Source organism: Rhinolophus hipposideros (assembly GCF_964194185.1).
Source record: "Rhinolophus hipposideros genome assembly, chromosome: 14".
NCBI lineage: Eukaryota > Metazoa > Chordata > Mammalia > Chiroptera > Rhinolophidae > Rhinolophus > Rhinolophus hipposideros.
Window position 1 is genome coordinate 55,503,426 of NC_138060.1, and position 25,876 is coordinate 55,529,301.

The 25,876-nt window shown below is 46.3% G+C and overlaps 1 protein-coding gene across 7 annotated transcripts in view; it reads left to right on the forward strand.

Moving 5' to 3' along the window:
* MYRIP (myosin VIIA and Rab interacting protein) overlaps positions 1-25,876 on the forward strand; it is a 227,163-nt gene that overhangs the window by 148,694 nt on the left and 52,593 nt on the right. For all 7 annotated transcript variants that reach the window (XM_081072743.1, XM_081072748.1, XM_081072747.1 and 4 more), the window contains exons 4-8: positions 12,072-12,208; positions 15,739-15,819; positions 19,680-19,777; positions 19,994-20,074; positions 22,752-22,898. In XM_081072743.1, the coding sequence (XP_080928869.1) occupies positions 12,072-12,208; positions 15,739-15,819; positions 19,680-19,777; positions 19,994-20,074; positions 22,752-22,898 (544 nt within the window). The remainder of the gene's footprint in view (positions 1-12,071; positions 12,209-15,738; positions 15,820-19,679; positions 19,778-19,993; positions 20,075-22,751; positions 22,899-25,876) is intronic.

Genomic DNA, 25,876 nt, shown 5'->3' on the forward strand with positions numbered 1-25,876 from the left:
AGAACAAAAAATATAACAATTTTAACTAAAGGCAGGATCTGGTAAAAATCTCTGTATTAGAGACGGAGACAAAAGGAAATGTGTGTTCCCCTACAAAATATTTTTATGTATTTTTAATGATTAACTTTTCTAGAATATCAAAATATCTGAAAAATATTGAAAAATTGAAAAGTAAGTAGATTAAACTCATGGCATTATTTTAAGTTTAAATGGTTTATTTAAATCAAAAACGTAACTTATTATAATTTTACTTTCCTGGCCTTTATGGAAGCCTACTTATCAATATTATTTTCAAAATCTCCTTCTTTGTTCTCTCATTTTTTATTGGAATTGCAACTTTCAGTCAACGGGAGAAAGTAACTCTGAAAGTCTGTAAAACTTTAACAAGAGAAATGAATCTACCTCCCAAATTTGAAAATGAATGAAAAAGAAACTGAAAGTGTATGAAAAATAGAAAAGTGAACATCAAATAGAAATTAAGATTATAGATGTTCTAATTTCACACTGAAATGGAGACATGAAGATTTAACAAAAGGCTTTCAGATTCTGGATTTTTTACTTGAGAGAAGTTATTTTTTATGAATATATCTGGTTTACAGAAAGCAGCCAATGATTTGATTCTAATAATCTGATGATTTGAATCCTGTAGAAATTTCCTCTGACCGTTGTCAGCATCAGGCAATATCAATAATGTGTAAGAAAAATTAACACCATGTTTGGTTCCTCTAGCACTGATTCATGAATTTTGCTTAGTGCAGTCTTATCCAAATTTGGAAGTGTTGAAATTGTGTTTTTTTTAACACCAGTCACATTTCAGTAAGTTGAACATAATTAAAAATTATTTAAGCCTGTCATTTGGTGAAGAAACATCATTGTCAAACGTGGGCACTTCTTTTCATTGAAAAGGGTTGAAGTGGAGGGACTCGGCGACTGTGGCTGGAGTTGGGCAGCCGTCTTTCTCTCTCTCCCTGTACCTGCGGCTTCTAGTGTGGCCTCCCCATGTGTTCTCTTCAGCACAGCAGTCTCAGAATAGTTCTACCTCTTACACAGCAGCCCAGGGTGTCCAGACAGTGTGCTCGAAGCCACCAAGGGTGGAGATGCAGGACTTCTTATGACTTAGCTTCAGAAATTCCAGGACATCAATTCTGCCACATTCTAAGGGGACAGCCGGTCACCAAGTCCAGCACAGATGCAAAAGAACAGGGAGTTTAGACTCCACCTTTCAAAGAGAGGAATAATAAAGAATTTGCTGCCATCTTTAACCTACCTCAGCCCCATGGAAAGACATGTCCTTCAGAGCTTGACGCCAAGGCGTTCAGAAGCTCAGAGGCCTGAGTGCCAGCTGTGGGCACAAACCAAATCATAGACTCACATGGGCCAGACTCCTCCACTGCACTCAGGGTCTTTGTGGAGTGCTCTCTGTGACTTTCGCATCTTTTGAGTTTTGCAGCCATGAATGGCTCTGTCTGTGGAAAAAGTTTCCACACTTGGTCAGTTTGTTGGGAGAAAGGGCAGGACTGGTCATTGCCAGGGCCAGGGCTGGTGCTGGGGATGACACAGAGGGAGAGGAGGGCCAGGGCCGCAGGGGAATGTGGTCTGAAGCTGGGCTCAGAGAGCTGGTGCCTGCAGCCTGCACTCTCATCCCTGTTTGGGGTCTCCAACGGAGGCTCAGTCCTAGAGAGAAAGGCTGGCTCCAGTGGGTGTTTGAGGTTTGGTGCATGGCTGGCAGAGAGAGGAAAGAATTTGACTGGATCCAGAGAAGGTGAGTCCAATCAGATCAGCGGAATACAGCTGTAGGGAAGGGCAGCTGGAGTCTGTCCATGGACCCCCAAGGCACACAGCTCTGACAGCTAGGATTCTTTCTCTGCTTCCTCCTCTCCTCCAGAACTGTGGACAAGCCACCATCTCTGCCTGGCTTATCTGTGTCCTAGCAAACCTCGCCCTTGCAGGGGAGAGCCAGTGCAGTGCTGATGGGCACAGGCTGGAATCCTAGCTCTGCCTCTTACTGACCGTATGTCCTCAGGCAGGTCCCATAGCCTCCAGTTCCTTCTCTGTGAGGTGGGATTCATAAGCGTGCCTACCCCTGGGGTGGCTGTGATAATAAATAGGTGATTGGTATTAAGTGCACAGTGAGAGTTTTCACATAATATCCACAGTCCGTGTGGTCCAGGCAAGACACAGGGGCTTTGCAGCCAGATGGAACTACCATCCAAATACAGTCCTGCCACTTACTAACCACGTGACCTTGGGCTTCATGATCCTCCTTCAGCCTCAGTTTCCTCATCTGTCTCCCTCGAGTTGCTGTGCGGATTAGAGAAATCGTGAAGAGAGGGCCCGGGAACAGCAGCGAGTCTGTCACATGGACGTCTCCTCCCTTCTCTTCCATGCTTTTCTTCCTTCTTGCTATTTGTCAACACCAGCTTCTCGCCCTGAGCAGGCTGCTTCAGATTAATGGCAATTGTCACGTATCAACTGAACATGACACTTCCAGCCTCCTGGCTGTGTCTGTCTGCAAATTCCCCATGACACACTCAGGGGTCCCAATGTGAGGGCTGTTCTTTCCCATCCAGCCTCTCTTGACTTTTCAGAACTGATTGCTCTGACTCCGTGCACACGGGCCTTCATGCTGTCAGGGCTGAGGGAGTCTTGTTTTCCAACCACCTGCCTGTCCTTCTATTGTTCTCCCCACCAGGAATCAGCAGTGTTTCTGTGTGCGCTTCATGACGTGCCAAACCTGTCCTTGAACTCAGTGGTTCTCAAAGTGAGGTCCTTGGACCAGCAGCACTTTGTTGTAGCAGATTGTTTGGGGAACCTTGCTGTGTATAATGACTTAAATTTGCGTCAGCAGTATTTTTGGCTGTGTGTGTGTGTGTGTGTGTGTGTGTGTGTGTGTGTGTGATGAAGACACCTGAATTTGAGACCCTTTTAAAGACCGTTTACCATTTTAATTCTATTCCTGTTCAGAACTTTTTAATCATCCCATCCATTTCTTTTTCCTTGGAAAATGGAATGGAGTGAGGCAAGTCAGATTTCTATCTCTTTACCTAAGTAGATTGTGGTCAAAATTTAAAAGAAAAAAAAAATCATGTGGACTCAGAAAATACCCAGCTAATTTTGCTAAGCCAGTGCTTACCAAGCTTTGGTGAATGTAGTAATCACTTGGAAATCTTGCCAAAATGCAGATTGATTCAGCAGGTCTCATGGTGAGGACCGAGGGCTGGGGGTGCTCGTTTCCATCAAGCTTCCGGAAGTTGTCCACACTGCTGGTCTGAGGACCATACTGGAAGTAGCGAGGTCTCCAGAATCTCCCCAAGGCTCGCCCACAGTGAACTCAGTTTGCACAGTGCCCTGCCATGCTGGGGCTGATGGCCCAGAAAACCTGGCTTTGTCATTAGCAGCCAGGATCTGAGCAGTTCTCATGTAGGCAGTCCCTTCCTTCTCGCAATTGTATTATTTCAGTCCAATGAACAAAAATCAGTCTTCCATTCTTGGGTGGAGCTTTCGTGTGATTGTACTTTTAGTGATGTTCTTGCATTGAGTTGTGTGATTCCAGTCTGTCTCCTAATGAGAATGCATCCTAATTACAAATGTATGCATGTCATAGAAAAAAAAATTAGAAAACTGCTTACATAACAAGTGCCTTGAACTGGTTAGTATTCACAATGTGATAAGTAGGCTTTTTTTTAGAGAAGCAATACAGTGACTTTAGAATTGCTTCTGATTCCTTGATTCATGGAGCTTTCTATTTGCTGAAACTTTGAAGCAAAGGTCGTAATTGGCAACAAGAACACTAGCTGGGGCTTCTGAAAGGAAAGCAACCTGATCAGACTTCAGGGCACTGACCCAAGAATGAGGTTACAGTCTATTATTAATACTAGTTCAGTCAGTGACTAGCAGCAAATTATTCATTTCCATTTTTCTTGTAAAATAGAGATAATGAAAACTTATACCTCCAATGTACCGATTATTGGCTTTAATACTTCTTGTGGACCAAGGGATCCCAAGCCTATATTTCTAGTTCAGATTTCTGTCCTTCTAATGCCCAGACTCCCCAAACTAGTATATCCAAGTGCCCGCCAGGTGTTGTGGAGATGCTTGGTGTACCCTATGATCAGTTGTCCGACTGAACTTACCATCTTCCTTGCTCTTCCTGTATTCCCCATCCTGGTTAGTTGTGTGACCATTACACCCTTCCCATCCAAGCCCGGAGGCATCATTCTCTATTAAATTGTGAGCTCCTTGAAGCAGTAATTGGGTTTACTCACACTTATAACCCCAGTATCTTGCACTGGACTTGGCACAGCAAAATGCTCAAAAACACGTGACTGAATTGAACTAAACTCCATAATGTTGGATGGTGCCTATAACCCTGGGTCATTTCTGAAGATTGTGGAGAATGGTGACCCCTCTTTGTCTCCTAAAAAGAAGGTGAATACAGCTTTCTTTGTCGATTATTTCTACTGCCAGCGTATGGTGAATTTCTTTGACTCTAAAATCCATACGAGCAAGGTGGTCCTTTTTTAATTTTTAGTCTTATATTCTGCACCAACTGCAATCTAGATGTATTTACATACTTCATTGATTTCTTTTCTGACCATGTTTATTAGCTCCTGTCTCCCTCCCTCTTGGACGCATTCCTGCTATTTACCAGCGTCGCAATAGACACTATGGGATATTGTCTTTAATTTTACAACCTGTGAGGTTGAAGTTTTAAACACCATCTGAAAATGATGAGACTGAATTTCAAAGAGAGTAATTACTACTCAAAAAATTAAAAATAGAACTACCTTATGACCCAGCAATTCCACTTCTGGGTATTATTTATCTGAAGAAGTCCAAACACTCATTCAAAAAGATACATGCATCCCTCTGTTCATTGCAGCACTGTTTACAACAGCCAAGATGCCCGTCAGTAGATGATTGGGTAAAGAAGAGGTGGTACATATGTACAATGGAATATTACTCGGCCATGAAAAAGAATGAAATCTTATCATTTGCAACCACATGGATGGGCCTAGAGGGAATTATGCTAAATGAAATACGTCAGACAGAAAAAGACAAATACCATGTGATCTCACTTATATGTGGCCTCTAAAGAACAAAATAAATGAACAAACAAAACAGACACAGACTCACAGATACAGAGAACAACCTGATGGTTGCCGGAGGGGCGGGGTGTTGGGGACCTGGGTGAGACAGGTGAAGGGAGTGAAAAATACACATTGGTAGATACAAAATAGTCATGGGGATGTAAAATGCAACATAAAGAATATAGTCAATAATGTTGCAACCACTATGTAGAGTGCCAGGCGGGTATTAGACTCATGGGGGGGGGGGGTATCACTGCATCAATTACATAAATATCTGACCACTATGTTGTACATCTGAAACTAATATAAAATAATATTGAATGACAACTGTAACTGAAAAAAATAATTTTAAAAAAGCTAGTTTTATAATTTTTTTAAAAGGGAGTAATTACTGACTTTCCCAATATCCCACATAAGTGAGGGGGCTGGGGTGCCGACCCTTTCTTCTCCATGGCTAAAAAGCCTTCCTAACACACGTTAGGAGGATACAGTCTTTCTTCCTTTTACTTGGAAATCTTCATAAAGATGCAGTATCGTTCTTTGCTGTTCATAAAATAGTATATGTTCATGCAATTTGAAAAATTAAAGAAAATTTACCCGTAATACTAGTGTTGAGAGATACCAACAGTTACATTTGCTACATTTCTTTCCAGGTTTCTTTTTTTTTTCTTATTTATACTTATGCTTTTTTAATATGCTACACTGTTTCGATTATTATATATTTGTAATTTATCTTAATATCTGGTAGGACAAGTGTCCCCCTATCCTGTATCTTTTCTTTTTCAAAAGTTCTCTTAGCTACAAAAAAATCTTTAATTTTTTAAAAATGAGAACTTCTCTCAATCTGCTTTTACTTCGTGGGAGAGGCCGATTCTGAATTCTAGTCCCAGAATCAGAAGTTCTCTCCATGCAGAAAAGAGACGGTTTAATGAAACTCAAGGTGAGGAGGCCTCCAATAAATGATGGCAAAAAAGAGTTCAAAATGTGCTTATATCATTTTTTAAGACATCGATTTATATAATGCTTATGGAATCGGCATTCTTCCAAATGCCTGCCTCGAGCTGGGAGTAAGTGAAGACATTGTGACGCTAGAGAACTTCAGAGAACTTAGCAAATAAGCTGTGTTGATTCTCTGTCACTATAAGAAAGGAGCTTCTCCTTTTGGTTGGAACTCAGCTGCTGAAGAGAACTTTACCCCAAAGCATATCCCCAGTTGCCATCCAGGAAGTTCCCAAACGGAAGTTCTTCCCTCCCCACTTTGCAGACTGAGCAGATGAGCCCACGTAGCTGTGGAATGAGAGACTCTCTGCTTTGACTGAATCTGCTTTTCCTAGCCCTTCTCCATGTCCACCTGAAACTCCTAAAACTTGGTGCTATCACAGTTTTGTACCTCAGGAGCTGGACCGTTTCGTGGCTGAGAAATTCCCCCAGAAATCCAAGAGCTGCAGGAATGAAAAGTATAAGGCCACACGGAGACATTTTCCTGGGCCCAGGCCCTGGGCTAGACCAAGCAGGGGCCCTGGTTCCCTCACAGTTTGCACTCAGTGACTCTAACCCAAAGCAGACCTCTTCAGGAAATGACCCTGGAGCATGAAGTTGCTGTCCAGCCCTTCCTTTTCAGCTTGGACATTGGCTGCCCAGAGGGTTGCCCCACCAGTAGGCTTTTCCAGGGATGGTGCAGAGCGTTTGCCCGACTCCATGGTATGCCAGGGCAATGCACAGAGATGGGCATGGTGTCCAGCGGCTGAGCCCACCAAGGTCACATAGCATGGCAAGTGGTCCAGCCTGGACTTGGACATGCTTCCCAATCCCAGTGCAGCCCGCCGTCCTCGGAGTCTTACAGTGGATTGCCTTTGTCGAAGCTACCACACTGCTGTGGAGATGCGTCTGTTGGCCAAGGACCACTGGTTCATGGTGGGGATTAGCAAAAGCTGGTGTGTGGCTGATGTGTGGGTCGGAGACGGCTGTGGAGCCCCATGCAGGGGTCATTGCTGGGGAGAATGCAGAAGGCCATGCTGTGTGGTGTCTAGAGTCATGGAACAGAAGGAGGAAGATAGAGCACATGAAAAAGAGCAGTACAGGCAGGAGGGAGTTTTAAGGAAACGGATGTCTATTGAGTCAGCCATGAAAATAAGAATTCATCCACTGCAGATGTAAAATCCTCTGGTAAAGCCGAAGAAGATAAGAGCTTCAGGGGTGGTTAATGCTTTGGGTTTACAAAAAAAAAAAAAAGCAATATAATCTGTTCTCTTTGCAGAGATCGTCTTAGGAGATACAGTGTGAAGTGTGTCTGCAAAAGCTCCTTCCGTTAATGAACGCTTAACATGGCAGTGCAGCCAGATCCCAAATAACTAATGAAGTTAGTACTGTGAAGCCCTCCGGGAAAGGTGTGTGCTTAGAGAAGAGATGTGGAATTCAGATGAGGTTTCCTCAAGAACAATGAAGACAATAAGTACAAAGCATGTGTGCCTTGGATCGTGTTGGGTTACCTTGTGTTTGTATTGCAGAATGTTTCAGCCACTCTCAAAAGTGCCCAGCATGCTAGAAAGACGCTCGTGGAATATCATCCTCCTCTAACGACGCTCATGGACCCACCAGAACAGATTTTAGGGAGATGAAACCTTACAGATACACGGGCAGTGCACACCTGCCTGCCTACCAGGACCCCACCTCCGTGTGAAAGCGCAGCTCTCTTGGTACTCTCTCCGAGTGAGGGCCCTGACCCTCTCCCTCAACACACTTCGTCTGAGAAGCCTTGAGCTTGGTGAGGGTGGCGATGGCTTTCACTGTGTCAGAGCTGAGTCCTTTCCCTAGATTGTCCCGTCAAGTACTCCCAAAACTCTGTGGTGCCATTATTACCTGTTTGACAGGTGAGGAGACAGAGGCAGAGAGAGGTTAGGTGACTTGCCTGAGATCACCCAGCCTACTGGTGCAGAGCTGGGATTGGAAGCCAGGCTCAGAGCCAGTGCTGTTACCACGGCACCGTGGAGACCCGGCCACTCCTGACAGCACACACTTCGAATTGAGCAGTGGTTTTGCGCCAGACTCTGCTGCATTGCTTCATATTCCGTGTATATCCATTTAACCTCCTCCATCACCTCATGGGAGTGGGAGCTATTGTTATTTCCACCTTGCAGAGACCAGAGCACCGAGAGGCGGACGGAGGTGCCTGATGGGACCGTGGGGAACTCGACAGCACACTTCTCCGGCCTCCCTGGGTGCTGCCATTCTCACAGCCCTCTCTTCACACCTCTGCCCCAGGAGCCACCTGCATCCTCTGAGTGTCCTCTGAGCCATGAATTTTTAAATCAGTGAAATAAAAGCAGTAATATCAAATGAGAGTAATCATGCCTGAGCCTTCCCTGGGGCTTCCAGAAAAGCTCTCCACATTAACTCTAAGTCCAAACATAATCTAAAATGCATCACTTCTTTAGGAAAAGCTTTCTGCTCTCCAAATCGGGCTGCGGTTTTGCCGGGCATTCTCCAAGGATTCAGTGCCATCCTCCCATCTCCCAGCAACCCCAGGGTGGTGCCCTGGTTCCACTGTGACGTGAACAAGCTGAGGCATTCTGTTTTAGAGGTCATTAACATGCTTCTGAAGGTCATGCAGTTTTGGTATAACCAGGGAATGGAGAACTCATCCTGTGATGTACTTGAAGTATTAGGACTCACGGTTGCAGATAATAGAAACCCAATTCAAAAGGGCTTAAATGAAAGAGGGAATTTTTTGGTTCATATCATGGAAAAGTCCAAGGGTTGGCCGCAGGTTTGAGTAGATCCAGGGGTTCAAAGTATATCAACAGGATTCTGTCCTTTCCAACGGTCAAATCTCTTTTGTTCAGAGAACCACGAATATCCCCCAAGTGATGGCAAAGATGGCCTGGAAGCCCCAGGCTTTCATTCTGCCATGGAGCCAGCCCAGCAGAAAGGAAGAACCTCTTCCCTACAGCAACAATGAAAGGCCTCACCTCAGCCTTGATTGGCAGGTCTGTGACATGTGACCACATGGCTGCCAGGGGGTGGAACCAGCTTTTCCAGAACAAAGTAGACTCAGTTAGGGAGGAGGGGAGAGTGTCCCAAAAGGAAAAGAAACGTCCTTTTGTCAAACGAATGAGGGGCTCAGTAACAACCATCCTCCATCAGTACTTTTGTGGACCCTCTCAGCTGCAGAGCTGAGCCCCCCAGCAGGTCCTTCCTGGGTGGTCAGCTGCTCAGAGAGCAGGGCAAGTGTGTGGGAGAGGCAGCCTGGAGAACATTTCTCTTCTAGAATTGCATTTTTTGCGTGTGCTTTCAAAGCTATCAAATAAATCATAAGCCCAGAGGTTATGATTTCCAAGGACAAAGTCTTCTGTATATTTTCCTGCTATATTAGTCTAAACTCTGAAAATAGCTTCATGTTTTGTTTTTGTTTTTGTTTTTAAATAAAAATGCAGATGCTTGTTGTAGTAAAATGCTACAGGAAAATACAGGAAGAGAGCCAGTCCCTCTTCGCATAGTGTATGTGCGTGGTTGAGCTCCCATTTTGGACCCCTGCTCAGGCACTTGCTCCTCTGGGCAAAGCATCAGCCTCACTGCATTTCTATTTCTCATCTATAGAAATGGTTCACATCCTTGTAGAGCTCTTGTAAGCTTACTGAGCCCTTACGTGGTGCCAGATACCTTACTGCTCGCATCACATTTAATCCTCAAACAGCCTTATAAGGTGTCACTGTTAGCATCCCCATTTTATAGGTGAAGGAGCTGAGGCCGAGAGGGATTCATGCATTTGCTCAAGATCACACAGGCAGTAAAAGCCAGGGCCGGAGCCATCCCACCCTGCCCAGCACCCGTGCACTTAACGCACAGAGCTCTACTCGGTAAGAATTAGGTCGTGATTCAAGGAACGCTTTGGGCACAGTGCCTCAGACAGAGCAAGCACTCAAGTAATTGTGTTTATTTTTATTAATAGCGATGACACTGGTGAGATATATGCATAAACATATATATGCACACACACACATTATGTTCTATTGGAAAGGGGAAATCAATACTAAACAATTTAATCGTTAATTAGCATATTAATGTATTGACTGTCTTATAAATAATGAATCATGAATAATTGAATATCAGGTACAGAGAAACACTCTACAGAAATATGGGGAAAGAAAACGAGAGTGTGAGGGTAGAAGCTGTGTTGGCATGGTAGTGGTATTTTAGGAGGGCGGTCAGGGACGGCCTCCCAAAGGGAGTGATATTTGTGCAGGGAGCTCCAAGTTTGTGAGCCAGGCAGGTGACTGGCAAGCTTGGCTTTGGGGTATGTGGATAGGATCTGGTGGATAGGCATGTGGGGCTATCCCAGTGCCCAACAAGGAGGGCTTCACTGCAAGGTGGTAACCCCTGTATTGGAATCCTAATTCTACTCCAGTAGATGATTCAATTTTCTTAGAAAAGTGCTTTCTGTTTCTGACTTAGGACAAAGCATCCTTGGACCAATTGTCCATTTGTTCGGGAATAGGGACAGGGGCCAAGAGGCCCCACTGTTGTCTATGTATTTATCAGATGAGGTTTCTGACTCCTGTCTTATAATCCAGGCCTGCCCTCCACACCCAGCGACCCACTCTGTCCACGTTGGCCCGCTCAGTCTTCTGTCTGATTCGCAGAACGTTATTCTCTCCATCACTTTCAATTTTCCAGAAATCTGTCAGAATCTCTGATGCTGCTCTCACCCTCATTCTTCATTTTTATAGATTTCTTTCCCATTGGATGTCTTCTCACATCTCATGGGCATCTGGGGAGGGAGAGCAGCTACATGTATGCTTGTTCCTCCACTGAATTAGAAGCATTTCTACTCATTTTGCTTTTCTGAATTTTCTTTAAAATGAGCATGCATTAGGACATTCCTCATATGAAACATAACAACAAAAGCATATTCTTCAAGTGAGAGGGACTTAGAAATATGGTCTTGTCAGAGAGAGGAGGGGAAAATCATGTCAGAGTTTTGTACCAACCGTCTCAGCGCTGACCAGGAAACTGCTTTCCTATCGTGCTTCAGGCTGAACGAATTAAGAGGCTGGAGGATTTTGCCGTAGAGCCCAGGGTCTCACTTGTGCTTTTTATGTTCCCAAGTTAAGTTAGAAATGTTGCTAACGCAGTAATAGTACCGTGTGTGTGTGTGTGTGTGTGTGTGTGTGTGTATGTATATATATTTTTTAAGTAAAATATACGTATTTATTTTTTTAACTTTTTATTTATTTATTTTTTAAGGAGAGCACAGCTCACAGTGGCCCATACGGGGATCGAACCGGTAACCTTGGTGTTATTAGCACCGCGCTCTAACCAAGCCACCCAATCTGTATTTTTTAATTGTCACAGGGATACGTAGCACAGCATAAGGAGTATAGTCAATAATATTCTAATAACTATGTACAGTGTCAGGTGGGTAATAGACTTATTGGGGTTATCACTTTGGGGGGTATGTAAATACCTAATCACTATGTTATTTTCTACACCTTAAACTAATCAAACAAACAGATATATCAGTTTGTGGCTTCAAATGACAAGCATGTATCAGCTTGGTTGTGCACGGGTCTTCTGCTGGTTTTACCTGGGGTCACTCATGTGTCTCCAGTCAACTGGCAGTCGATGGTCTCGCTCACTTGTCTGGGGGTTGGCTGGATACCTTCTGGGGCAAGAGGGGTGATGGGGCCAAGTATCTCTCATCATCCCAAAGGCTAGCTTGGGCTTGCTCACATGGCGACGGGTTGTAAGACTTCTAAGGGCAGCAAGGGAGGAGACTGCAAGGCTCAAGATCCACACAGCCTCACTTCCATCACTCTCTGTGGTCACAGCCCATGAGCCAGCCCAGATGCCAGGAGCAGAGGAATAAACTCCACCTTTGGATGGGGCAAGCGACAAAGGATTGTGCAACCTTCGCAGTCCGCCATTGAATGATTCCATTTTGGAATTCGAATTTTCTGTTTTCTGATTCTGTGTTTTCTCCAGGCTCCTGAGAGCTCAGTCTCTGGAATGGTTTTACAATAATGTGAAGAGCCGTTTCAAACGCTTCGGCAGTGCCAAGGTCCTGAAGAATCTGTACAGGAAACACCGGCTGGAGAGCGGGGCATGCTTTGACATCTTCGGTACGCTGGCTGCCTGCCTCTCTGGGAGTCCGTGGGGAGCGGGTGGGGTAGGAGGCCTTGCTCCGAGGCCCCGTCGGCTGAGGCACAGTCACCTGAGACAGAGAAAGTTGCTTAAACTCCCGGCTCTAGTGAGGAGCAGAATAGGACATGTTTTTGGACATACACCCCAGACTCTGCTAAGGTTTGAGTCTTTAGGGTTCAGCATCCCCACTGGGCTGGATATAGTAGGAGCTGGGAGGACCAAAGTATTTCTACAAATTGCAGATGTTTTCATTCTGAATCCTTAGAAATTAAAGATTCTTGATCGTCTTTCCCCCTCAGGATTGAAACATTAGAACGCCATCTTTGTTTGGTTGTGTAGACTAGGTCTGCACTCCAAGGATATGCCCTCCACACTCCCCTTCCTTCCTTCTCCAAAATTCTATTTATACCAGCCCCAGAATTTGATGTAATGGGAGAGTGAGAAAAGTATCAGCTTCCTCCCAGGAAGCTTGAAGGATGAATCCTGCCTGGGCTGTTTTATATGGCTAAGACAACCAATGTATGCAATTAGAATGAGAAATTATGTTCTGTAGTTCTCTCAGACCAGCCAGTAGAAAGAAATGGCTGTCAGAATATGAACAGAATGTCCTCCAAAAGAGCCTATTTTTTCTCTCTAGAGGCAGATGTTTTCGTCACTTTGCTGACACAGGTAAATGCTTTTTATCCACAAGAAAGAGGGTAGAAAAAAAAAATCTCATCCATCCCATTTGGAGCTTTTTCACCATCATTATTTTGTATTCTCAATAAAGTCTTCAGTTTTATCTTATCTAAAAATATGCCAGCCACTGAGACAAGGGAGAAAATAAGATGGAAGCATTGAACAGAGAATCGTTAGCGCCTTTTGTGGTAGTGGGTAGAATATCTTTCAAACGACTCAGGAAGCCTGTAGCTAAGAGAGCAGCGCTGAAGGTTTCAAGGTATTATTTTTATTTTCTCTTTTCTCTAAATTTTTTTTCTCTATGAATGGAGGCAGAAAACAAAGCTTAGAAGTAATGGTGTGAACAGTAGTTCCTCAACCCAAAGAAGTAGCTCCAGAGCGTTTCAGAATAGAATTGGCTCACTCAATTGCATCCCTTTCTTTCTTTCCTCTATTGTACATCTTCCCGTTTGCTTTTTTTTTTTAACCGCTTTACATGTCCTGAAATTCAAATGGCATAGGTGTTCTCGCCTGCTTAATGCAAACGGAGGGAAAAGCAAACACATAGAGAAGCCTGTAGAACACAACACAATTCCGATTTCCTTCCCTTTCTCGGGAGGATGCCACAGGAGAAGCAGGCCGGCCCGAATCCCAAGTGGGCCAGCTCAGGTCTTTGAAATCCTCAAGTGTTATTCTCAAAGGAGCATCATCTGCTGGGAATAACTGTCGTCCACAATTGAAGCCGGTTTAGGTGCCGGGCCCCCAGTGATTCTCTTCTTTCATCTGGGCTTCAGTCACTGCCCCAACCACATCGCATCCTGGGATGGTTTACAAAGCCGCCGCTTCGTGATCTCTTCCCAATGTGTGGCCCTGTTTCTGGTACATCATATGTTCTTGATATTGCACTAACTAGTTCAATCTTAAAGCATTTTCTGGGGAATCAAGACACTTCACAGAAGTATTAGTATCAGTTACTTTCATGATTAGTATCTCCAGTTAAATTAAGATTTCCTTTTGCTACACGGGAAGACAAGCAGACAGGAGACAATTAACGAGACGGTACTCGAGCCTGTAAAGCCTTGGTCATAAAATAATGACATTTATTCTACATGCCACCTAGAAAATTCAGTGACACCTCAAGTATGGAGAAATCTTCCAGTACCTAAAGTGGCCTCCCGGTTAGGTTAGAAGACCGCCTGTCCCTGTGCAAGCTATTGGCTGTGCCCTGGCCTCTCTGCCACTGCCCACACCCCATTGGCCGGATATTCACCATCTAGGTCAGTCTTCCCGCTGAACACTTGCGCTGTGCTGTGAAGCACCCAATCAGAGCACTTAGCGCATCTATCATTTTATATTTATTTATATAAATCTTGGATTAAGAAATTCTAGACTGTCAAGGTTGTCAGGGCAGGGAGGACGCCTGGCTTTGCTCACAGTATACCTAACACTCAGCCCAGGGCCAGGCACCTAGTAGATAGTCGTGGAGTATTTGCTCAATGGATGAATGAATGAATGCTGATGGAGCCGTGCCAAAGGGAAATGTTTGCTAAGATGTGTAGCCTGGGGATGACTTAACCTAAAGCTTTATTTTAAAACTGGGAAACGGAGACCCAGGAAAACTAAATTACTTCCTCAAGTTCACAGAGCTAGAATAAATGGACTTCAGGCCTTTTGAAAGCCCGGCCAAAAACCACAAACACAGAGCATGGTATGTGGTTAGGCTGAGTTACCATGACAGGTTGCACACTCATGGCTTCTTTCATCAAGGTGGCAGCCTACTAACCCGCTACAAATACCTATGGCAGGTACTCTTAGAGTTCCTACCTGGGAACCCCCATGACAGCCCATCCAGGGAAGCACAGGGTGTGTCATCTGTATTGATGCCTTTTGCTTAGTTTGATTTGACATCAATGGCGTTTGCCCCTTTTGAGCTAAAGATGGTGGACCTATATTTATTTTCTCAGTACTGTCAAACAGTGTTTTCCACCAGCATCCAATTCAATATTTTTTTTTTTGGACCACCTGCTCTCTAGGTGCTATCTTAAGTACTAGGGATACAATACAGTGATTTAAAAAACAAAATCAGTCATCCCCACCTTTGGAGTCCTCATTTGATGTGAACACATATGATAAAAAACCCCAATTTTAAAAGGGTTTTAAAAGGGTTTAGCCAACTGCCTTCCCCAGTCTGGAACTAAGACTAGGGTTGTGCATTCAATTAAAAGAAGACCAGAGAAGAAGCAGTGGCCTTAAAAAATCAAATGCCATGGTTTACCTTGTCTCACACTGGGTTTGTTTCACATGGACTCTCTTCTGCTGGAGAGAATGATGACAGTAAAATCATAAGCTAAGGCTATCTGTTTGGATCAGTGCCATGGACTGTAGCTAAAGTCCAGGCACACCAGGTTCTCACCCATCCTGAGGACAGAACCCTAGTTAGTCCTCTTCATGTAGTAAGGAAGCCTAGTGTCAGAGAGACGAGTACCTCACTCTAAGTCACGTAACTAGGAATTTTCAGGGCCAGGAATGGATCTCACATCTCTCTGACTTCGATCTGTTTTTCTGTCTTGGACTCCACATTGCATCTAAAGAACTTACTGGAAGAAAGTTGGGGAGGCAGCAATGCTATACCAGGAATCCATGTGAGAAGGAAAATGTGATTGGTTAAAAATTGTAGCATTATTGTGGGAGCCAGAGATTCCCTACATCTATTTGCAAGGCTAACTTCATCAAAATGGGTCTGGTGGTCTGCCAGTACAGTGACACAGAGCATGAGTGCTCACTGATAATGTTTGATAGTTATATTCTCCCTCTCCCCCCACCCCACCCCCTTTTTCCCTCTCTCCTCTAGGAGGAAGCTATTTTGAGGCGAACCTGGAGAATGAAGGAAGTATTTCAGGAAGTGAGTCAGCATTTTATAGGCAGGCGGAAGGTAAGGTTGCTGAAGAGTTGACAGCTACTGGGAAGTTGGGGGAACAGAAACACCTTCAGATAGTCAGGGACTCTCAACTGCGTTGTAACCACTGGATACAGCTGTATGATGCTATGTGGGAGTCTCTGTGGGTCTTGTCATTGCGATTGGTATGAATCCATCATCAAAACAATGTGATATATAGATGATGTATTACAGAATTGTACACCTGAAACCAATGTAACTTTAGAAACAATTGTCACCCCAATAAACTTTAATTAAAGAAAAAAATAGGTGAGGATATCCAAGGTGTGGCCTAGAGTAGGGTTTTCAGGCGGGAATTCCCACCCGTTCTCAAGAATTTTTTTTTCCGCTTTCCCATTCCCGAATCCCGAGAAAAGTTGGTTGGAAAATCGGCTCCTTGAACCCAGGTGATTGGTAGTATTGGTCGTCACTTTGTGGAAGCGATTCATCGTGGAGGACAGAAAACAGTTTGTATCTCGGGAATGAGGAACGGGAAAGCGAAAAAATTTCCTGAGAACGGGTGGGAATTCCCACCTGGAATCATAGCCTAGAGAAATGCATTTGCTACCCGACCACCAGATGCTTTATGACCAACTAGTGAGTGTTCTGGAGTTGAACTATAAAAGCCAATAAACATACGTATGCAATACATTTAAACTGTTCTTAGAAAGAATGTATCATTGACTGATTAACTTCTACTTTTTTGTACCAATATAATAGTCCCCTTAGGGCAGAGGTTAAAACAAACCTCTAGTTTCAAAAAAAAAAAAAACCTTCTCCAACACTTCCGGTCCTTCTCCAAAGTAAGAGCCCTTGAGAACCAGCGTCTCTGAGTCGCCCTGCTCCTGGGGCCCCCTCAGCTCTTCTGCTTAGTCTGTTCTCTTCTTTGGGTGCCCTCCCACGAAGGTCCTGTCCTCTCTCGTCCTTGCTACCTGAAGCTTCTCCATGGGCAGCCACACACCATGACCTGCCTCAGCCAGCCGCTATTTACTGCTGAGCCTGATATGCCCAGCCCTGATTTCAGCCCAGAGTTCTAGACTCCGGTTTCCAATGCTTGGCCATGAGGACCTATAGGTCATCCAGGGACCTTAGCCTCAGTGTGTCCTAACCACGCTCCGCAGCCACTTAGGTCCACCAGCAGGTTTTCTCTCCTGCAACCCCCCTCCCTGCTCCCACCGGTCACCCGAGTTCCTATCAGCTCGATTTCTAACATGATCCTTTCCTTTTCATTCTGGTGCCCATGGCTGGAGCACCTCCCTGCCCACAAATTTCCCATATTCATACTATCTCGGTGACCATTTGTACCAGTCAGGGCGCTCCAGAAGCAGAGGAAGTGCACTCACACACACACACACTCACACACACACACACACACACACACACACAAACTCACACAGATTTATTTTCAAGGACTTGTCTCACACAATTATGGGGCCTGGCAAACCCAACATCTATCGGGTAGCTCAGCAGGCTGGAAACCCAGGCAGGAGTTGCTGTTTCAGTCTTAAGGCAGGATTTCTTCTCTGGGAAACCTTAGATTTTGCTCTTCAGGCCTTCCAACTGATTGGCTAAGGCCCACTCACATTTTTGAGGCTAATCTCCTTTACTTAAAGTCAACCCTTGTAGATGTTAACCACATCTACACCTTCACAGCAACCCCTAGATTCGTGTTTGAGTAAATAACTGGGTGCGATCGCCCAGCCACGCCGGCACATAAACCGATCTTCCCTCCATCTCACTGGTATTTTCACCTCTGGTCATTCTGCCTCTGTCTTCTTACTCTTCCTTCACCTCCCACCAGTTTTTCTCTTGGAAATACCAACCTGAGCCTTCACTTTCAGCCAAAACATCTTCAGTGCTCCGCAGTACCTTCATCCAAAAATCGTCAACTCGGCACCCAGAGCCTTTTTGCTTTATGTCTCCAGACTCTGACTTTGTAGGGACCTGGAAACTTGGTCACCATCCCTCTAATGGGACCCACTGCACACCACTTATGCGCCGCTTACTTATGTGCCTGGAAAACACATGAGAGTGTGGGCGCAGCTTGTCCATCAGGGCCTCGTTCTCTGGAGGTACTTGGTGAACTTTGATTCTGTGAGAATTTGTGGGGCATCTCTTCTGGGAAAAAAATACATGGATGGGTATCTTGAAAAAGAGAGATGGGAGACACAGTGTCTGTCTCCAGGGAGCACTTAGTGTGGTGACAACTTAAATTTGATAGCCTCTGCTTACAGAAACATGGGGGAAATGTGTGTCCAGTCAGCCACCCTGGGTGTGCAGAGCCCTGAGCTGGGCGGCCCCGACGCGGCTCTGTCATGACTGTCGTAACCGGCCTGTGATGTACACATCCGCTGGCTGGATCACTTTGACCTTCACGGAGTTGGTTGTGGAGATTTTATTTTGTTTGCTAAATGTCATTTCCGGTTTACATTCCTGTCTCTAGGAACCTAAGCTTGAATTAAGTTATTTAATGGAGGGCTTGATTAATGAATGAATTGATGTATTTACACCTCGTCTCACTCTACAAAGAATTTGAGGCAGCTTTCAGGAGATTTGCATGTGTTGAATAATGCATGACCAGGAGATTATAAATGGAAGCCGGAGAAAAGGAAACCTAGACACACAACCCTCAGAGCTATGTGCTTGTGGCGGATGTGCACTGGGCTTCTGAGGTGACCGGAGAGGAATGATAGACATTCTCACTCTTGAGTAGGAAGCAAAAATCTAGTACCTTGGGGAAGCAGCACTCTTCCAAGCACTTAGCTCCAAAAAGAAGTTTGTCACCTGAAGAAGTCCTTTGACTTTGGGACACTTCTTCCCATTTGTTGCCATATGCAAAAAACATGTTCACTAATATGATAGCATTATTTTTTTAATCATGTTAGCTTGTGTTGATATCACTTGTGTGGTGAAAACCAAGGACATTGGAGACGGAAAGTCCTGAATTCAAGTCTCAGCTTTCTTACTGTCTCACTGTGTCGCCCGCGGCAAGTGATTTGGCCTCTGTGCTTCAGTCCTCTCATCTGTAAAATGGTACCTGCTCAGCGGACTGTTGGACAAATAACTTGCATCATGTGTGTGACCCTCAGTCTGGGACCCAGCATGTGGTCAAGCTCCGTGAAGTTCAGCAGCCTTACTATTGTTGATAGTACTGGTTTAGAGTCTAAAAAGTTCTTCCCTGGATTTTGTGTTTGCATTAAGACATATGTACAGCCCAGTGCCCTGAGAACATTTGGTCATTTTCATCCCTAGCCTCATAATGATACATTACACACACAAAATAACACGTAATTTTTATCTGAGAAAGTAGGTAAAGAACCGTTATTTCTTTATAGTAAGTCCTTCTGTTCAGTTGTCTTAAAGCCACTCTGTGTGTTTGGGGCTGTGCTTGGTCACAGATCAAATCACGCTCTCTGAGAATGACCTGTGTGAGGGGTGAAGGGTGGAGGCTTTCTGGCTCCAATGGACGCAATCCCAGAACCTTGGATGGACATCCAGCCAAGAGTGGGGCAGAAGGGATCTGAGAAGGTTTTTCAGAGGAGGACTCCTTGGGGTCCCCGGGAACCAGCCCTGTTACAGAGCAGGGGACCAGCGTGAGGAGGAACAAGATAATGAAGAGAGGTGGTAGCTGTCAAAGAATCACGAATAATTGGTTGTGTCTGGGGCAGGGGTGTGGCTGACTTGCAGGGGGCAGTGAGGCGGGTGAGAAGGGCATGGGGCTTGTGTGCCAGGGTAAGCAGTGTGGGAATTATGCCGGAGCCCCTGAGAGCTTTCAGCAGAATTGCTTACAGCAGAGCAATCATTTGTTTACTCGTCTTTCCCTTTCAGAAAGTGGCCTATGTTCTCTTTCTGTCTAGGACACAGCATGATGGACACCCTGGCTGTTGCCCTCCGCGTTGCTGAAGAGGCTATCGAAGAGGCAATTTCCAAAGCAGAAGCCTATGGGGACAGCCTGGTACGGCCCCCCCTTCTCCTCCTGGGGGAGGTGGGTCAGTGTGCTGGTCTCCAGGAGAAAGCGCCAGTTGTCAGGAAACCAACGTCACGATAGCCATCCTTGACTGGAGCAGTGCCCAACCTCCCCCTTCGTTTATGGTCAGGACGCCCAAAAACTGATTGCCAAGTCCCCCAGGCCCACCCCAGCTCACGGCCATTCTCTTCCCTCCATCTGTAGGACAAGCAGAACGAGGCCAGTTACCTGCGGGACCACAAGGAGGAGCTGACTGAGGAACTGGCCACCACTATCCTGCAGAAGGTAGGTGGGCCTGGCGTCCAATGACTGCGGTTTACCACGCGGGGCCAGGTAGGGCCTCCAGCGAGCTGGAGAGCAGCCCTGGGCACCGTTGTTGTTCTGGGCATCATTTCTGGGCCTTGTCACCTTTGCTTCCTGTGCTCTGGGGGCTAATGCAGAAGGGTTTCGTTCACTGTGAAATCTGCGCAGATTTCCGTCTGCCTTTAGGGATTGAATTAGTGGGTGAGGAGCCAGGGATTCAGCACTGAGCAGGTTACTCACTGGCTTTCTGTTTTCTAGGCTGTGAGAGAGAGACAGGGAGTGTTTTCTCACACTTCTCAAATAGTCTCTTGCTGAAGAAATTGTGCAGTCACCCCCCGCTGCTTCCGTGCCGTAAGCTGCCCCTTACAGGGTGTATCAGTAATTACTACTTAGAAACCAACCACCCCAAAACTCTGTGGCGTTACACAAGGATTATTTCTATGTTCCACAGCCAATTCTCCAACCCCAACGGGGAGTCCGACAATTCAGTTCAATTCTGACACCGCTTGGAGTTAGCAGACCCCACACGTTAAGGGCTCAGTCCCACGAGACTGCCCCGCTTGAGACATCCATGCAAGTCTCCGGAATCCCCGAGTTACCCACTTCTGTCCAGTCTACTGCAAATTCAAGGGTTCCCAGATCCCCCTCACGTTGGATAATTTGCTAGAACAACTCACAGAACTCAGGAAAGTGCTATACTTACAGTGACCTGTTTGTTAATTTTAATGGATACAAATGAACCGCCCGATGAAGAGACGATAGTGGAGCCACACAGTGTGTGGGCGGTGGTGTGCAGAGCTTCCACGCCCTCTCGTGCCCCCCATTCTCCCAACACATCCGTGTACGTAGCAGCCAGGACGGTCCCCAAGCCTCAGTGTGTCCAAGTTGTTAATTGAGGTTTCATTAAGTAGATATCATTGCTTAAATCACTGACCACCTGATTGAATTCAGTCTCCAGTCCCTCTCCCCTCCCCAGAGGTTGGGGTAGAGCTGAAAGTTCCGTGGTTCACCTGGTTGGTTTGCTTTTTTTTCGATTACAGTTGACATACAATATTATATTCATTTCAGGTGTACAGCATAGGGATTGGACATTTATATACCTTATGAAGTGATCCTCCTGATCAGTCAACTACCCACCTGGCACTGTACATATAGTTATTACAATGTTATTGACTATATTCCCTGTGCTGTACTTTACATCCCCGTGACTGTTCTGTAACTACCAATTTGTCCTTCTTCATCCCTCCATGTTTTTCACCCAGCTCCCCACCCACCCCCTCCTATCGGGCAACCCTCAGTTTGTTCTCTGTACCTGTGAGTCTGTTTCTGTTTTGTTTGTTTATGTTGTTTTTCAGATTCCACATATAAGTAGAGTCATGTGATGTTTGTCTTTCTCTGTCTGGTTGTTTTTTTAGCCATCAGCCTCCATCTATCTAGTGGCCCGGGCCAGTTACCTTATTAACATACAGAGACACTCCTGTCACTCAAACAATTCCAAGGGTGTTTGAAGCTCTGTCCGAGGGTCAAAGTGCAAACCCACATTTTATTATATTACAATTTATTTCTCACTCACGCGTCTATAACTGGCTCCATCTTGGGTTCAAGTCCGTGCAGTATGTTCACTCTGGCCTGACCGAAGGCACAGCAGCTACTTGTGGCCCCGACAGAAGCACAAGACAGCAAGTAAAAAAGCCAACAGTGTCTGTTAAGGCACAGGCTCCGCCCTGACACCCTGTTACCACTCCCTACTCACATGTCATTGGCCAAAGCAAGGTGAACAGTCAACACAGAGCTAAAGGTGGGAAATGCACTTGACCTTTGAACCACACAGGTGTTAGGGCACCAACCACCCCCAAGTCAATAATCCACATGTGATTTAAGTCGGCCCTCCACATACGAGTAGGCCCAGGTCTTCCGCCTGGCGTGGCACCTCAGTTCATTGCATTTCTTGGCTCTCTGCTTCCTCTTCATCACCCCATCTGGTCTGAAAAGGCATTGGAGAATATGCCCCTCTTGGTGGCCCAACAGTTTTCTCAGCTGCTTCCTGCCTGTGGGAAGTTGGGGTCCAGAGACCTTTGTACAAATGGGCTCGTTAAATCCCAGTGGCCATGCCCAAGACAGCAAGTGGTGCACACAAGCTGAAGCCATCCCTCATGACTCTTGCATCTGCCCCCTTCACAGGCCTTCCCGATGCTTCCTAAAATCAGGATTCACAGCCAGAGACTCTGGGTTGGAGATCCAGTCCCATTATTCATGAGTTGTGCGGCCTTAACTGATAACTTAACCGCTCTGAGCCCATTTCCTCACTTGTAAAACAGGAACCGTTATAGTATGCAGCTCTTAGAAGTATTTTGAGGATTAAATGAGGCAAAGCACCTACTGTGCCTAGCCCAGAGTCTGGCACGTAGTAGGCACTTAATACATAAAAGAAGTTGTCAACATCACGAAATGATTATTTGTAAACTGTAAAGTGCTGTAGAATGTTCAAGGCTGTAGTTGTACTGTTTTATCATAAGGCAGATCTGAAACGGGCTGGCATTCTGTTGAAACTAAGCTCTTACATGGGTGAAAGAAAAATCCCAAAGATTGTCCAAGTCACTACACATAGCATCTGGAGGCCTCTCCAATAACTCGTCCCCTTTGTCATCCACCTCCTCAGATCATAAGAAAACAGAAGAGCAAAGGGGAGCAGCCAATGGAAGAAGAGCCAGAGTGGTCACAGCCCCAGAGCTGCAGCACTAAGGCGGCTGACAAGGGGACCACAGCCTCCCCAGAAGGCCACCAGGCTTCTGGTGGCACCCTCTGGGTGAGTCTCCAAGTCCCCCCACCACCACCACCACCATGCCTAACACAGGTGTCCCGCATGCTGTCCCCATAGACATGGGGAACATTTAACTATCTGTAGTTGACTCATGTGCCCTCCAGACAGTGTAAAGGTTCCTGAAGGGCCAATGGGAAAGGGAGCAACGGAGAGAGGAAATATGTGTGTGAGTGGAGGCCCCGAGGGGCGAGACAGAAGAAACACAATGGACTATTGAAGAATATGGAGGTAGGTTTTTACACAGAGACCAATTTGGGAAAACTACAGATGTCAATAGGCACTTTTTAAAATTCATTCTGCAAAAAGTGCACTGAGTCCCATGGGGGCAAAAAATTGCTTTATCAGGGAGATCACTTGCTTTTCTGAAACTGAAAAGGGACAGCAAGAGCATTGCCACTGCCATTTGCGTCACCAAAATGGTCCTATCTAGACACAGTTGGGAAGTCGTGATGTGGGTCAGCCTTTTTGTCTGTCACCCTGACAGTAAGCCAAGGGACAGTGGCCTTCTAGTGACCAGGCAGTCTGGGCCTGCTTGTGTCTGCCATCCAGCCACCAAGCCCATGAAACTCTTTGTTATCTGAGTAGCCCCAGCAGGGGACGTGCAACGCGGAGGCTGGGCCTGTGAAGCTGGGCCTTCCGTGGGGAGGAGACTCAGCAAGAGGCAGAGGGACCGGCTGGCAGGGCTTGTGTCCCATCAGCCGTAGGGCCGCAGTCGTAGTGTGGGACAGGTCACACACAGGTGCAAGTTAAAGCCGAAAGGCAGGCAGGAGGGGTGTGGGGAAGGAGGAACAATGCCAAGTGTTTACCCAACTCCTGGGAGTGGGGGGTCAGTGGCATTCATCCCAGAACAAAGCAGAGCAGAAGGTGGTCGGCACGCAGTTCCAGGAGTGGTGATGAGCCGCGTCACCCGCATCAACTCTCCCCAGGTCCTCACCAGACACCAGATGCATGGGGGGTGACAAGGATGGGGAGTGACAATCTCTGTGGCTTTATCAGAGATTTGACTTCATTGACTTACCGGCAGAACCTTCCTTTGTTGACATGCTGTCAGCTTATTTTGCTGCTGTTGTCAGGCGCTGGGCATCAAGGTGAACAAACTACAAAGGAGACTCGGCCCCTGTCCTCCTGGACTTCGTTGTCCGGTTAGCAAAGCAGGAGGGGCTACGCCTATGGGACAGCTCACAGTGGGCCCTCGTGGAGAGGTTCAGTCGGGACATGGAATTGGCGTTCAGAGAAGGGAGGAGCCGGTGCCTTCCTTTGTATAAACTCTATGTACACAGAGTGCTTACACATATTATCTCTTTAGATCCAAGTGAGAGCAGCCCGCATTATCCCCGTTTTACAGAGGAGTAAACTGAGGCCTAGCTAGCTAGCCTGAGCCACTGGAAGTAAGTGGTAGAGCCTAGACTCTGCTGTCTCCTGTTTCACTGGGAAGCTCTGGATTTGAAATGCCTGTTTTCCCACTAGATGCTCACCAGGTCTCCTTGTCGTGTCTATAGCTAAACATGGAAATGGTATTCCTGCCACCTCCTAGAGACCAGAGAGACTCTGTGTGTGTCATTAGATTGTGGGACAGCGGGCTCTCGCACCGTGAATCACAACACTGGGCATGGCAGCGATTACAGCCACTGCGTCCCCTTTCCCCAGGGATGACAGAGGCCTCCCCACCCTCCTCAGCCAAGCGCTGCCCTAACGCAGTGACGCTTCCTTCCCAAGGGGGGGTTCACACTCAGCCCCTCAGCTCTAGTCCACCTGGGAAGCAGGCGTGGCCGTGGGCTTCTTCACTGAGGGAGACTGTTAGAGGCGGAAATCAGAGTCGCGCAGGATTCCCGTTGGGTTGCTAAAACAAATACCTCTTAGGGTTTTCTTTTCTCATCAGAAAAATCCGTCTTGCCAAACGCTTGCCTCCCACACAGCAGAATCTTCCCTTTGGCTCCAATACCCATGTAGACAGAGCTGATTCATTTATTACTGTTTTTCCTCAGGCAAATAGCAGAATATGGTTTATTTCTAGATTATAGAATAAGGCCTAATGAAAGTCCCGCTCTGATTCTTTTCTTTTAAGTGCGTTTTTCCAGGACCCATCAGCTCCAAGTCAAGTAGTTGTTTCAATCTAGTTGTGGAGGGTGCAGCTCACAGTGGCCCATGCGGGGATCGAACCAGCAACCTTGTTGTTAAGAGCACCATGCTCTAACCACCTGAGCTAACTGACCACCCCCCTCTCTGGGATTTTAAGGAATCCTTGAATCTTTGATGTACAGCACTTTGCAAGCTATGCCCACTTCCCCGGCACCAGTCCACCTTGGTGGGAGGGGCTGGGAGAGAACCTGGAGGTTGTAGTTTGGGAAATAGCCCACGTGATACACCCCTTGCATGAGCACTCCTCCCGGCATAACACGTTAACCCCCAGATCATGTGGCCTGGGCACCTCACCGAAGGGACGAGATCATTGGGTGGTTCCTGTTACCACGACCTTCATCCTTAACTTGGATGCTTGATCAAGAAGGTCCCTTCCTGTCCTCTCCTCTCCCTGTGAGTCCACCCCATGCTGTGATTTGCCATATGTAAACAGCATATTATTTTCAACAATGTCAGTCAGGAGCCATGACTGCTTTGTCTTTCTCCATCCATGCTGGGACTCATTGGAACTGCCCCAAACAAAGCAGCCTGAATGTGGGAAGAAAAGAAAGAGAATCCCAGCACCCAGCTGGGTCCCTGGCACAGTTTGCCCCTTTGAGCAGCCAATATTAATAGCCCCTGATTGTCACTGATCATGTTTGTGCAGGCCTTGGGCCAGCTCAGCATTGGCTGTATGGTGGACACCCTGCAGATACAGGTCTGCGGCCCACTGATGGCAGAATGTGTGAATGTGCGGGGGCTTAGTCATGGTCAGGACTGGAATCTTTCCTTTCTGGTTCCCAGGATGCCTGTGGAGGAAGGAGAATATGTTGATTAGGGTTCCA